Source organism: Streptopelia decaocto, assembly GCF_964273445.1.
Source record: "Streptopelia decaocto genome assembly, chromosome: 4".
Taxonomy (NCBI): Eukaryota; Metazoa; Chordata; class Aves; order Columbiformes; family Columbidae; genus Streptopelia; species Streptopelia decaocto.
Genome location: NC_138658.1, coordinates 5,043,707 through 5,058,912, shown reverse-complemented (window position 1 = coordinate 5,058,912; position 15,206 = coordinate 5,043,707). Strand labels below are relative to the sequence as shown.

The 15,206-nt window shown below is 40.8% G+C and overlaps 1 protein-coding gene across 3 annotated transcripts in view; it reads left to right on the top strand.

Annotated features, from left to right (window-relative positions):
• The window catches only part of PPP3CA (protein phosphatase 3 catalytic subunit alpha), a 165,791-nt gene that overhangs the window by 136,509 nt on the left and 14,076 nt on the right, over positions 1-15,206 (top strand). Inside the window, exons 8-11 of one of the 3 annotated variants that reach the window (XM_082052097.1) lie at positions 28-122; positions 7,230-7,355; positions 10,048-10,122; positions 14,831-14,854. In XM_082052097.1, the coding sequence (XP_081908223.1) occupies positions 28-122; positions 7,230-7,355; positions 10,048-10,122; positions 14,831-14,854 (320 nt within the window). Of the gene's footprint in view, positions 1-27; positions 123-7,229; positions 7,356-10,047; positions 10,123-14,827; positions 14,855-15,206 lie in introns of all 3 variants that reach the window. The other 2 variants (XM_082052096.1, XM_082052098.1) reach the window with 2 other exon arrangements.

Below are 15,206 nucleotides of genomic sequence, written 5' to 3'. Positions count from 1 at the left end.
TAATTAGTATCTTTTCTTCCCTTTTAGGTATCGTATGTACAGGAAAAGCCAAACAACAGGCTTCCCTTCACTAATCACAATTTTTTCAGCACCAAACTATCTAGATGTATACAATAACAAAGGTAAGAATTTCATTCCTCTTAATAGAAAGTAGACTGTACTTCTCTTTACTCAAATATACTACATTGGTTTTCTTTTACCACTCCTGTATTTATCACTTCATGCCCATTTTCTTTATTTATTAGCTCATGCCCATTCCATTTATTACATAATACAAAATTATATTTATATTATTATATTTATTGCAGGCAGATGTATGCCTCTGAACGTAGCTGTAGATTCTAATGTGCCCTAGGATATTTCTGTATTTCTACAGCAAGTTATTAAGTAACTGTTACACAGGAAGAAAAACTGAAAACAACTCTATTAACTAAGAAAAGTATATTAAGAAATGCCGTGGTTGAGCTATTCGGAGCCCAGTGTTCCTTATAATTGAATACTTGTCCCTTTGCTCCTTTCCGGTGTAATAAATGGAGTTTGCATTTGTCTGGCCAGCCAACAGACTTTGCCAGATCGTCGGTGGATAAAGCATGGGATAGATGTTATTGAGTCCCTGTTTTGGGGTTTTTTAATCACTTGAAACCTATTACGTAGAACATGAAATAACATTAGCCAAAAAACCCCGTTACTGCACAAATAAGCAATCACTGGTTCACTTTATAAAGACGCCACTTAATACACGTGTTTGAAGCTCCTCTGAGTTTATTCATTTATTGCATTCCCCAAAATCTCCTCTAACGAACTGTCACATTTCTAAAAATAAAGCATTCTAATAAACCTGCCTTCCTATATCTTGAAATAAGCAGGAACATTTACTTTTCCCTGTTCCCACTGAAGTTATTTGTCTTCTCTGTGAGCGAAACCAAAATAATGTCTTTTCTCAATGATATTATAGAAAGTAGTTCCATTGCAAAGAGATCAATCTTGCTTGAGAAGAGATGTTTTTAATTTGGATGCTTGCCTGCAAAGGAAGTCAGCAATTGTATTGTTTTTTAACTTCCAAATGAAAGCTTCTTCAGGCATCATTTTTAATTATAAAATTTAGGATAGAAAAGCTCTTACGCCATGAACTGTGTGCAAGGGAAGGAGACACTTCACCGGTAGATAATGAGGTTTACAAACACCCTTCGGTGTTCTCGATATGTATGTTAACTTGTGGAAAAGTTAATAAAGCATTCTGCAAAAAATGTGCCAGCAGGGCTGTCAGGAGCTATTTTTGTGAAAGTAAATAGTATAGGGGCTCTGTTAGCAACCCAGAAAGCGCAGGATGGAACAAGGAACGTGTTCGTTTTCTTGGCGGCATTGTTGGTGGAAAAGTGTGTTTATTCTCCGAGTTGGCGGCTTTGGGTAGAAAGGGTCTGTACGAGTAAGGTGAAACCGTCCACTTCTTATTTCTTAATATGATACATGGAGCCGGTTCTGTGTGCACGAAAGCAATGGCTGAACAATGGGAGATTTTTGTCATGAAGGCAAATGTTAAATGCAAAGCAATGATTTATAATATTAAAAGTCATGAATTTGAAGCCACGAAGTTTGGGTGGTGAAGAGCGGCGCCTCTCCATCGTCTCCCTTTCTGCTCCAGTGGCTCAGGTGAACCAGCAGTGGTGCGAGATTTAATGTATGACTTGTAAACATAGCGGGTGACCTTTAGCAGGTTTGTCATGAATGTCTGTTGGGTTTAACTACCTCCTTCTCTCTCATTAGAAGTTTTGACGCGTTATTTCAAGATTGTGCCGGCTCTTGGCGTTGGAAGGACGTCATGCGTGGTTTTTCGTGCTGCATTGCTTGTGCATCTTCAGCTGGGTAGCATTAGGGTGCTCGCTTCCACTTCAAGAAAGAAAAACACTGTCATCCTCAGTCAGTCCAAAACATGCCTAATTTTTTACTTCCTTGATTTTCTATCAAATGAATTAACTAAGAACACAAAGCTTCTGAGTGACTGATTTGGGGAGGCGAAGGCAGGCTTTTCCATACAGAGGTGTTCCGGGGCCATTGCTCTGGCTGACTCATTGGGCACTGGTGCAGAACCTGATTGATTTTTTTACATTTCATTTGGGGTTTTGGTTACTGTCAGTCCTTGGAAAAGGAGTTACTCTCCTATTAGTAAGTGCCTTCCTTTCTAGCATGCATTCTTAGGATGTTTTGAGTTGTCACCCAGCTAACAAAGTCACCCTAAATAAATTCCTGAAAGGCTCCATGTCCCTCCCATTAGGAGGCTCCAGTCAGGGGTTCCCTGTGTATCAAGAGTTAATGGAGACAGAGATATCGCTTTTGCGGGGTGATTTGGAGGGTCAGAAGCTGCCTAGACAGAGGGAGCCTAGTGTCCCTTCTCTTGCCAAGACTGCCCTTCCCCATTATTTTCCTTAACACTTTCCATATTCATCATAATGGAGAGCATTGGCCAAGGGGAGGAATTTATACATATGTTTTTTGGCAACTTCTGAGCTTCTGTTTACTGTTTTCATAGCTTTTTCAAACAGTTGTGCTCTCGTTTCTATTGTTAAAAGGCATGAAGATGATGATACTTTATTATTAAAACTTATCACCAGAAGTGCTGATGCACTGATGATTTTCTAAGGCTGTTTCTGGAGAGGTTTGAAGCAAGAAGATAATTGGGTTGTGATAGTTACCTGTGAGTTTTTTGCCTCAGAGGAGGGCTGTGCTGATCAAGAACCTCTGAGAAAGTTGTGTGAGTAACTACAGGTTTACCCCTGGATTCCAGGGTGCCCATCACCAGGAGAAATTTTCCATAGCAACAGAGTAAGAGGGTGCCAAAAATTACTGTGTTGTGTGGTCTGCTAGCCTTGTGCCATGTCTAAACTGCCATTCCCACATTTCATATTTTTAATACCTTAATTAGGACTTGCTTTAATGCTGTTTGTGCCACAAAAAAAAAAGAAATTGCAGAAGTTTACAAAGGCAGGCAATTTATTTGTAAATCATGGGCAATGTTTCATATTCTGGTGTCTGGCTGTCACTTCAGTACGCACATGGTTTTTGGTTGAGTGAACAATTTTAACTAGCTGTCTAAAGGCAGACTATTATCTTTTGAGCATTTTTAAAAGATTAGGTTTTGTGGTGGTGGGATAACCAGCAGAGAATCCCAGGCTATCGAACAAAATAACGTGATGTCTCTTCCAACATGCTGTGATGTGCACATGGTGATGCCGAAAGGAAAAGCAGATGATGAAGGAAAGAAATACAGAAATTATGCAGGGGAGTTGGGGATACTAGACAAATCAAACCCAGCTGTACATCGCTGTGCTTGTCAACGTATCAGATAAGTAATATGTCAGTGAAGCGTGTATGGACTATTAGCGTGGGGCCGAGTTAAGAAATGTGCCTGATCCGAGTGGACAAAACAGGAAAATGATTTTCATATTGGAAAAAGGCAGGTGATACACCTGGAAGACAAGGATGATCTTGGAGAAATAATAGCGGTGTAACCTTCTGTTTGGCCTACCAGCTTTCTTTAAGGCTTTATCTCTGTGGTGAGGCCTTGTCACGGAAACAGAAGCTTTGAAAGAGGAGCTGTCTCATGGCCCATGCAGAGCAGTTTGCCAGAAGTGATGTTTGCAGTCTGTTGACAAAATCTCGAATTCTATTGCACTGTTTCTTTGGGAGATTCAGTGGCATGTGTAAAATAAAACTATTCAGAATTCTGTAAGGTAAGGTTTTTCCTAACTCCGGTTAGCCCCACTTCTCTACTGGAGTATTTACATCACTACCTCGTATAGTAACTCGTTTTTTCCTTTGATAATGTTTAAACTCCTTAAGCGTTCTACCAACCCTTATCCCTGACCTGTCTTGGGCAGAGGATGCTGTGGTTACTTAGCAACTCTGTTGGAGGAGAAAGCACTGTTCCCAGTTGCACAGTTAATGCTGAAGTTAATTTGGCATTAAATCAGAAAATGAAATTCTTTCTTAGGTATGAGGAATCTGAGAGACCTTTCGCTGTGTCTTCTGATGAGTTTTCTGAAAAATTACAGGAAAATAAGTTAACTCGTTTGCTCAAATTATTTTGAGGTTGTTATCTAAAAACATGTAGCTCATTTCTGGGCTGGTGTTTCTACCATGCTCATTATTTTTCTCCTCTGATGGAAATGTCATCAATTAATTTATACTGAAAAATGATTCAGCAGATCTTGGAAGCAGGATATGTAAAGTTTTTGGGTAATTCTGCTCAATCACATTACTCAAGGCAGCATACAGGCTTTTAAAGCGCTGTTTGAGATACCAGAGGGGTCTGGGACATCCATTTAGATGTGACACAGGAGAATAGGGGTGCTCTAGGCTCATCTTTAAAAGATGGGGATCAAGGAGATGCCACAGGGGGTTCTCAGATGGCGCTGGGTGCTTATATTTGACCCTGAGACAAATAGAAGAGCCGTTGTCTCCATTTCGAGCTGAAGGAAGGAGGTTTTCACCACCCACATTTCCAGCCTTAGGTCCCCATGTTAAACGCTTAAAGCTAAACAGCGCCAATGCCCTTTGCCTGCTGCGTTAGTGTTTCATTTCACCCTAATGTGATTTAAGCATCTGATACCTCGGTTTACTAGCATTGGGAATAAAAAATAATGTCATTTGGGATATCTGCACATCTTCACTTTACAAAACATTAGCTTCTAAAACTCATTTACAACAGCAAGTACCAAAATCAGGTTAAAATGTGTGTGGCTGTTAGGAATAATAAGGTTCTTGCTCTGGTTGGTGATTATATGTGATCAAACTGGTGGCGCTTGGTCTGGAGGGGTTTGGAAAGAAAAATGTGGGGTTTGCAGCCTGGAATAATGAGCAACTGAACTTGGAAGTGTTGGAAAGAGTCAGGTTGTGGGTTTCATAGCCGAAGGAACCCGTCGTGCTTTCTTCTGTGTCCTCCATCGGTGGCCACCTGGCCTTTAGTCTTTTAATCTTCGGAAGGTTCCTGGTCCTTCAGGGCAGCTGGGGCCTCCTGTGGCTGCTTAGACCTCAAGTTAACGTGGACTAAGACATGGAGCAGAGGTGAAACCCCCAGACCTTTTCTGAGCCAGTAGAGAGGAATAAAAGAGCTATGGCTGAAGGAAAGCAAAGGGCCAGGAAAGCTCAGGGAAACTCCTGCTGTTATCTGAGGAGTATTTGCTTTTTGATCTGGGCGAAGTCTCTTCTGACTACTGAGCAGTAGTCAGGACTCCACAATTTTAACAAGAGCCAGTTTAATGTTAAATATAATCTTCATTAGTTACCAAATAAAAATATTTTTGTACATTGTGCTCGTAAGTTAAAGATTTTAAATTAAAAATTCAGAAAGTTTTTTGTGATATTGGTAACTATCCTATTATTCGAAGAGTAGCGTTATTGTAGGAGAGTTCTGTCTCTGTTATTACGCTGCTCTATTGTATAGAAGTCATTTGTGGGGGAGAGCTGTAAGATCATTTACAGAGGAAAACAGTTTTAAAAATAGCGTTATCAGAACTTGCTTTTGTAAGATATTCAGGTATATAAATTAGTAAGGTAGCGTGAAGATTTTTTTCCTGTAATCTCGCAATAAATTATCTAAAACAAAACCAAACCACACAACAACAACAACAAGCACTAAAGCCATTTAAATTTAATTTTATATTCTCCAACTGCTCTGCTGATGGTTCAGGCTTTTTCAGAGGCCAGTTTTAAAAGTTCATTGTAAAAATGATGGATTCCACTTTCACAGAGTTTAGAAGTAGACTTAATGGATAAATTGAAGAAATAGTGGTAATGGGAACTACCCCAGCTCACCAAGATGATGCAGTTTTAGTCCTTCTCAATGAATCTTCACAACCATTAAGTGGTCCTTTTTGTGTGGTTTTGACTCATTTTTGCTGTAGAGCCGCAAACTATTTATTTTTATTACGCAATTATGTCACTCTAATAGAAGGAGAATGGATTTCGATCCGCTGTGTGTAATTTCAGCCAAAAATGCTGGAAATATTAAAAGCATCAACACTAGTTTTCTCATTGTTGCTAATAGCAGTATGAAGCCATTTTTATGTTAGTGAGCAGCAGCGTGGCTGTCAGTTGGCAGACGAGGATGGGCAATGTTGTTCATTTAAATGGAAGGTGCCTGGCTGGCAAAAATTGATGTAAATGTTAGCGAGCAATTTTCTGTGCGTATCAGTGAGGAGGCTTCAGAAATCCCAGGTCACTCTGGACTCTTGTCATCAGCCACCAAATGTAAGACATTGACCAACCTGTTACATTTTTCTAGGAAACAACGCTATAGTGCATAAAAAAGTTTGATTGACTCACGCTTTAGTCAATGGAAGGAAATGAATAATTAGAAGAAATTGTTCACCCCCTTTAGCCAACGTTGCAATTTTCTACGGTGCTGTAGCGTATTGAGTTATGTGGCTTCATATAACTTTTCACTGCATTGGGCCTGGGTACATCTATGGTCTCTTCTAGAAACAGTTGTTTTACTGATATGCTTTGTAATACTTCGATTTACTTTTTTCTATTAATATTGCAAAAATAGGTTAAAATTAATCAGATCCTGTTTCAGATATGAACGTGATGTCCGTTAACACGGAACGCGATGCTTTAAAAAGTGGCAATGGCATAAATATCTATATTTGTCGGTCAGCAAATGTAGCCTTTTTGTCTTTTAAATGGTGGTGGAAGACAAATCATATTATTATTTATTTATACTATTGGGAGTGTGGTCTTGTGTGCCTAGAGTTTGAAAAACATGAAAAGTATCATCTGTTGCACCATACTAAGAATGAAACGTCTTGATAATTTTCATTGGAAGAAAAGCATTCAAACTCTGAGTGATAAATGCTTTTCTTCGCTATCTCCAAAGTGTGGTTGTGAGGAGCTCGGGTATCTGTGTGAAATGGGTATCTGTGGACACTCTGCCTTGTTCCCTGCTGGTGGTAGATCCCAGAGCCTACATTCGTGACTAGTTAGACTTACGAGTTCAATAACCAACCCATCCTAGTGCCAGGGAAAGCTGACGACACCACGTTCAGACTGAAGATGGCTCACAACTTCCTTGAGGCTGTATTTGGTTATTACTCACAGTCAACTGCTGGGTCAAGTGGTTGGAAGCCAGTGAGCAGCTCCGTGGGCTGAGCACCACGAGCATCGCTGGTCTGGGTGCCCATCACACACATGTGGCTGACGTCCCCGTTGTTTCTTTCCTTTCTCCCTTCCAGCTGCAGTATTGAAATACGAGAACAACGTTATGAACATCAGGCAGTTTAACTGCTCCCCGCATCCGTACTGGCTTCCAAACTTCATGGATGTGTTTACCTGGTCCTTGCCGTTTGTGGGTGAGAAAGGTACGTACGTCGGCTCTGTTTGTAGAAACTGCAAAATGGTTTCTTAGTTACTGGGCATGTGGCCTTGTTTGTTTGAAATGGCAAGAACAGTTTGAAGACAGATTACTTGCTTTCGAGGACAAATTTGAAGAAACAGGCCTTGGGAAGGGCAAGCAATTACCAATGGTTAATCACATTTCTTATATGTTGTTATGACTTCCACTCTTCCCAGGCTATGATACCATTATGTTTCTGCTCTAGAATGAGACTTTATGGCATTGCAGGCCAGAGGTGAATTCACCGAATAAAAACCTTACTGTTTGTTCCTAGAAAAGCTCTTGGGCATTCCCTTTGGAGATTGTTGTGATGTCCCTGGCTCTGTAAGCAGACTTCACTACGTTATGGTTACTTCCCTACCCAGCTGACCTTTCTGATAAGATGACGATGGGTTGCTTTTCACCAGCAAACACAGGGCTGGTGATGCTAAGACCCAGTCTGGTTGATGGTTTTTGGAGATGGTAGGAAGGAGGAAAACATGTTCCCCAGCCCCCTGTGTGTCCAGGGCGTGCAGTGTCTCACCGCTGGTGAGAAGAATCTAAAGAACATAAATGATGTTTTATTGAAACACGATGCCCGTGATGTTGCCTGAAGACAACTTGCCATTCATGCTATGAATGGCAAGCACACAAAAGGCATGAAAACACTTTGGTCTTACATATTGAATGAATACATAATGCAAACTGCTTAAACCCCAAGTCATTTTGTTTAGGGACTGAAATGAAGCTTGCTTTGATCCATCCATTATAGTATATTGCTGCAACAGCAATTACTGCCAGAAAACTACAATAAACTCTTAAAAGCTGCTTGGAATAACAGTTCTCCCTTAATAGGCAACTGGAAATACAGCCAGCTGTGGCTCTTACCTGTGGTCATGACGGGCTTTGTTTTCAGCTACTCTTTCGTATGAGCAAAGCCGCTGGTGAGACGCCTGAGGTCTGTGTGAACAAAGCAGATAGACAATGAAACAGGGATTAACGAGGAAGAGACAGCTGTTTCCACTAATGGAGACATTACATAATCCACACTGACGCATGTTGCAGACTTTGGTGAAGCAGATAAAACGCTTTCATTTTCTGTGACCATAAACCCAGCCAGGCCGTTTTTAGGATGAGCCCGTTCTCCATACGCACAGTTCTGTAAGTTGCTCTGGAAGGTCATTTTTCCAGAGGTTTCCCATCCTCGGCTGAGGCTGCAGGATGCGCAGCCACATTTGTTGAGGTTCTGATACTGTGAATGCTCCTCAATATTTTTTTCTTGGTGTTGCATTTGAGTTTTGTTGCTGTTGCTTTTTTGTTTGGTTGGTTTTTTTACTCCTTCACGTCTCCCCAGTGGTCACAATTACCCATTGCTTGCACCTTCTAGAACCCCAAGAAGTGAAATCAGTGTTTTCCCTTTCTCTGCAAAACAAAAGTCATGGATGAAAGAGTTGATGTGCTGCACAGCTTTTTATTTATCTCCTTTTTTTAACAGATTTTTTTTTCCCGTAAAGGCCAACCAAAGTAGGAAGCCGTTAGTTTTGCTGGTGGTTGTCAATGTGGAAAGTCTTTCCACTAATCCTGTCAAAGGAAAATGTTAAATCGTTCACTAATGTAGGAAAAATACAGCTGAGTCCCGCCCTTCTAGTGTGCTACGCCATCATACTTGTCACAGAAGACAATTTTAATAACCACTTGATTAAACAATAGAGACTTTGAACCAGTGTAGCTAGTGCAAGGTTACACATGCTTGGTGACCCTTTTAATGATGCTTACAACATGTAGAAGTAGGGGAGATTTTTCTCAGTTTGCTAATAATTTCCCATTTTACCCATTTACCATTTCTTTTGGTTTGGGGGGGTGTGTGTGTGTATTATTTGGGGTTTTTTGTTGTGTTTTTTTGTGTTTGGTTGGTTGTTTTTTTGGCTGTTCTGACTCTTTTTGCTCTCTTGTTGGTGTCTCACTGTTGTCTTCCCAGAAAGAACTGGGTAATCTGACCTTTCCCTGCCCAAGTTGCAAAGCAAGCAAGCTGAATATATTCTGAATTCAACATCCGTGATGTTTCTATTGAATATAGAATAGTTCTGGAATAGTTGGAAGGGACCTACAGTGATTATCTGGTCTACTTGTCCTGTATTTCAATAGATGCTGCCGCTTTGTAGGCATCTCACAAGGGTTAATGTTTTGTTGAACCAAAAGTGCAGCATCCAAAACCTGGGTAAATAACTAAATATTCTGTGGTCACTCTTGCTGTAACTTTTCGAATTAAAATGTTGTTCCATTTGCTAAGCGAGGAATTCAAATCCTGCTGCAGTGTAGCAACAAGAGGAGATGGGTCGGTTCTTCTGTCCTAGTTGAGTGAAAGGCAGAATGTATTGAGGGGGAGAAAACAAAAATTAGCTAGTTCATTGGCAATTTCAAAGAGAGAGATTGTAAACACTTTGGTTTTAAGGTCTATTTTTTGTGGTGTTTGTTATATTTGAAACAATTTTTATGGAAACCTGTAACTACATGAGACTTCAAGCTTATATTATGTGCATAAAACAAGGTCCATGTTGTTTAAAAAGTGGATGCCATTTCTATACTGAATTTTCATTAACATTGCTACAGCTGGAGTTTGATCTCTCACAGACCAGAGAAGCTAAATATCAACATTTTGCATTTGTTTTCCATTTTAGTGACAGAGATGCTGGTGAACGTGCTGAACATCTGCTCAGACGATGAGCTGGGGACAGAGGAAGATGGGTTTGATGGTAAGAGCCTCCTGCCCTTGGTTGAGTTTGTTTGCCTTGAAACTGCTTTAAAAGTGTATTTACTAAACCTGGGTTAATTTTCTGGGTACCGTTTAAGTTCTGTGCCACTGAAAGCAACTGTTGGCCTAAACTCCAGTGGATTTGCTTACTGCATGCTCTAGAAAGGATTAATGGAACTTCTGCCCTGTTCTAACCCTTTACTTGGTCTCACTTTTTTGGTTAAAAAAAAAAATGTATTTCCCTCCATGGTCAGATGTTGATTTAATGCATAACATCCCAGGGATTCCCATAGAAAGTTTAATTACATCATTAAAATAAGTTTCCCGCAGAGGTCCTTCCAAAATGTCAATGCTTTAACTTTGGAAGACTCGTACTTGAAATATTTCATTAGTCTCCTCTTTTAGTGCACTCGTGTATCTAAAAGGCTTTAAGAAGCAATGTAATCAATAAAACTAATCTTGCAAACTCAGAGAATGCTCAGACCTGACATTTCTGCTAAGAGAGGAATGGTCACTTCCATTCTCACTTGCGTTGGACTCTATATTATACATTGCCTTGTACCTGTTCATCTGACTGTAAAGGATACTTTATATCTTGCAATTTGTAGATTCTTAGAAGTCAGTTTATTTTATTAGACGTTATTTCCTGTTAGGCCGGGCAAGACTAAACTGTAGCTCTCCAGAATATCCCTTCTCAGTTGGGCAAAGCTGAAAAAAATCTCATGTGTCCCTAATGCTTTCAGTGTTAAAAAAAGAAAAGAAACGTAAATATTAACATTTTAAAAAGAAACTGGAAATATCTAGCACTACTAAGTATTCTCAAGGTGTTTGTAGGTAGAATGAATGAAGAGAGAATGAAGAACTTTCAAGTAAGACAAATATTTAATGAAGTTCTACTGAATTATTAAACTCTCTCCAAGTCTTTATTTTTAACCTTCGGAAGAGGAAGGTGGATCACAGGTTTTGACAAGTGTTTCCTTTGCAATGGAGAAGAGGGTATGGATGATAGTGCTTTGCTTTTACTCTGAAAAACCAGATGGAATTCCCCATTCTGTATCGTCCACAGAGTGTGGATGTGAACAATTACCTTGCAGGACTTGCGACAAAGACTGAATTTATTGAAACCGGTAATCAGTGGAGAGGAGAAAACACCTGTTTGAATATTGTGCCCAATTTTTTTCTCATGAAATTTAAATAAGTAGCTACTGTGTAATTAAGCAGCGTGTGAAGCAGTACGGAGGCACACAATGAGTAAAAACTGTGTCAAATTAAATACAGTAGCAAGAAACCCATGCGCTTAAAATCCTTGGCTCAAGAAAGTGCAGGCTGGAATCCCAAGTGCAATGCCAAAGCGAATGCTTTATGAGAAGGATTTTTAAATTAATTCAGCATTGGCCTAATACTTTCTTTTAAAGTCGTACTGCAAACTTCCACTGAGCAGAGACAGGCCAAGGCCTATAGTCCTTTTCTCAAATTTTATTGTGCTCCCGTGCCAAAGATAACAGTTCTGTACAGTTCTCTGTGGCTGCAGGAATAGGATCATAGAATCATTTTGGTTGGAAGAGACCCTCAGGGTCATCGAGTCCAACCATAACCCAACCCAACTCCAGCACTAAACCATGTCCCTAAGAACCTCATCTAAACGCCTTTTAAACCCCTCCAGGGATGGTGACTCCACCACTGCCCTGGGCAGCCTGTTCCAATGCCCCACAGCCCTTTCCATGAAGAATTTTTTCCTAATATCCAATCTAAACCTCTCCTGGTGCAACCTGAGGCCATTTCCTCTTGTCCCATCACTTGTTACCTGGGAGCAGAGCCCAACCCCGTCCACGCTCCAACCTCCTTTCAGGCAGTTCAGACAGCGATCAGGTCTCTGCCCGTACTGTGGTTTTTGCACGAGGAGGAGCAGCCCCCGCCTCCCCAGGAGCTTTCCCAGGGCTTTACCTCCCCCAGACGTGGGGGCTGCAGCATCGCAGGTGCCCGAACGAGCCGGGCAGGCTGGAATCCTCTGGGTTTGCATGTGTGTGCACTGCATAACCATATCTAACAGCATTAGAATTTCCAGATGAGGAATAATTAAACCATTCCTGCTATGGTAATGCTAATACCGGTGTCTAAATCTAAAATCTAATTTTTTTTTTTCTGTATGAGTGCTTTCTCTGTGTAAAACATTATGTTAAGGAAGATCCTAGAAACGTCGTCTTTAGCATGTTTATTTAAAAGCATAGCTGGCGTATGTTCGTGTCTGCTTTCCTGTCTGATCCCCCGAGAGCTGTAGAACGGGATCCGTGGTGCTGGTGCCGCAGTTCCCTGGGTACGTGCCGGGACCCCCAGCCCACTGGGAGCCCTGGGCTCGTGGGCATTGTATGCGTGGATTTGGCCATAAAAGTAAATTTGAGGGTTGATTTAAATTTAGAGGCTGTTGTGCTTAATGACATCCTAGTGGGTTCTGATTTATTATCTATACGGCGCTGTACAACAAAGGAAAATCCCCTTTTTCTCAGAGATAGTTGAGTTCCCTCTCATTTCTCTTTGTATTTTTTTGTTCTTAGAGCCATGCCTTTTAGAGGAGAAATTAAAAGATGTGTTTCATTTGTGCTCTTGATGAAACGGACTGGAATGATTATCAGCTTCAAACTGTTTCTGTAAGGGCTGTATATTGACAGTCTTGTCATGGTTCAACATTTCCACTATTCTTTTTCAATAATTTCTGTCCAGCTTCCTCGGAGGAGCAGCAGTACAGTCCTATTCGCCTGCTGACATTTTTCTATGCAGTATTTCCCATAGAAGGAAATGCCAGGTGTCTGCAACAGCAGATGCATTTTGTTTGATGGAGTGATTCTTTAAAACCATCACTTATTTTTATATCATCAGTAGTTTTTAGGGCTCGCCGCTGATTTCCTTTCTCTCCTTGCAGTTGAACATGCCCTGACCTGGGTTCCCACATGTAATGCGAATGATCCATCACTATGGTTTGCACTGATCATTCATTTATTATCTTCTCTTATACTTTCTTGCCCTCTGTCTTCCCATCTCACTTTCCCCTTCACAACAAAGCCCCATCAGTACTGCCTGACCTCACTGCATGGTGTTCTTGTGAGCCCTTTTTTTAATTAGCATTATTATTACTTTTGGTTCTGAGTCATGCATGTTGCATCTGGCCATGAGCAGGATGCTCAACAGCATGTATTCCCTTTTTTATCTCTTTTTTAAAAATTTTTCCTTGAGGAGACACATCACGGTGATCTGATCAATTTGTTGTAGGCAGTTTCTGTGTATACGTAGTGGGAGAAAGTATAAATAGCAATCATAGTGCCCTTTAGCCCATATCTCCCTGCTGGCCTGTGTTGGCGTTTTGGTTTCACTTGCTTTAAAAATGAAAGGATATGGTAGGTCAAGTTTTCTTATCTCTGATAGTTTCCTCTTGCTGTACTTTCTCGTTCCTGTTTGCTATGGTGGTTGCAATATAATCCAACCCAGCAAAAACACGTCTCGGTTGAACGTCAGCTCGTGTGCTGTATGGTTTGTGCATCAAACATATCGCTTAGCAACAGGAGCTGCAAATACTTCTACCCAGCCAGCATATACTCAGGGTCCTGTTTTAATTAGCAACATCTCTGGCCTCATGCATTTGATTGAAAAAACTAAGCTGCTAATTAAAACGGTGCAACACTGTAATGGGCAACTTGACACAAGTGCACTGCTAGCTTTGTGTGCATCGCTATCATGATTTGGCACGAAGACACCTAAATTACCTACATTAATTTTTGTATTGCTTTCAGTGTTGTAGCTCGCAGCCTTCTGGTGAAAAAGCTGCCGTCACACTGTGAGCCGCAGCATTTATTCCTTGGTTGGAATCCAGCTTCCCCACTAAAGCGCTGTAGTCCAAGCCTACAGAGAATTACCAAGTAAAATGTCTCCTGCCCATCAAAACCTGGTTCTTCTACACCGGCCAACAGAGGCTGATCCAGCAAAAGCCTCCTCATTAAGTCTCAGCTACTTAATGATGCCTTAATAAGGGTGTTCATCACACTACCTGGGCAGACGAGACTTTTCAATGAGTTAATTTTTAACTAAGAGAGAAACGGAGAGTTTTCCCCACTGGTTTGTTTGTTCTTCCTCCAAACCAGCAAGGTTGGGCTGCAATGTCAACCTCATCTCTCCGAGTTGGTGGCATTTTAATGTGATCTTTTCATTTATTCATTCATTTATTTGGCCGGGTATGGCTGTTTCCAGGTTTTGGAAGAAGCAACAGCCATGTCTATGCTAGTAAGCTATTCCTTCAGACGTAAAGAAGAATTGGCTCGATTCCTCTAGGAAAAGAGGGGTCATGATGCAGGTGCACCCCAAGTAAACTGGGGGGGTTTGAGAAGTGATGGAGCAGCTGTGATGCTGTAGGAGAAACGGTGGGTTCAAAGGGTGGTGACGCCAAGGCCGAGCGGCCTGCATGGGGCTTTCCTGCAACACCTACTAACAAACCTGTACGCCCAAACATTTCCTTCCTTTGTAGTTTTCCCCTCCATCACTCCCAATCTCTTTCTTTCCTTTCGGATGTTCCCTGCCTAATTTGTTTCTTTTCTGTTTTCCAGACTTTACTTAAACATTGCGTTTCCATTGATGTTATCAAATGTTCTGTGTTATTGTTTTCTGTTCGTTCTACAAACATCACTGATCTCTTTCTTTCCCCCCCCTTTGGAATTCATAAGAAGATCCCACTTACGCACAGAAGAAAGGTATTCAATAAGTTGGAAGGCTTAAGTTTCATTACTTTTCCTAATGTTTAATTAGATAATATATAATACATCAGGACACCAGTGAGAGATTTGGCTTTGGCTTTTTTACTCAATATTGTTTTCTCTCTGTTCAATCCTACATCTCGGAATATTTTTAGAGTTTATAGTGTTTATTTCATTGTTCTCTTGCTTAATCTGAAGGTCTAAATTACATTTCACATAAGTCCTACGTATCCAGCTTGCAAGGTCTATGTTTGGATGCTACAAATCTGAAATCCAGCAAAACTTGTTAAATTACTGAAGTAAGATTCAACGCTTTTATTCTACCTCCCAAATAATTTTTACCCTCTAG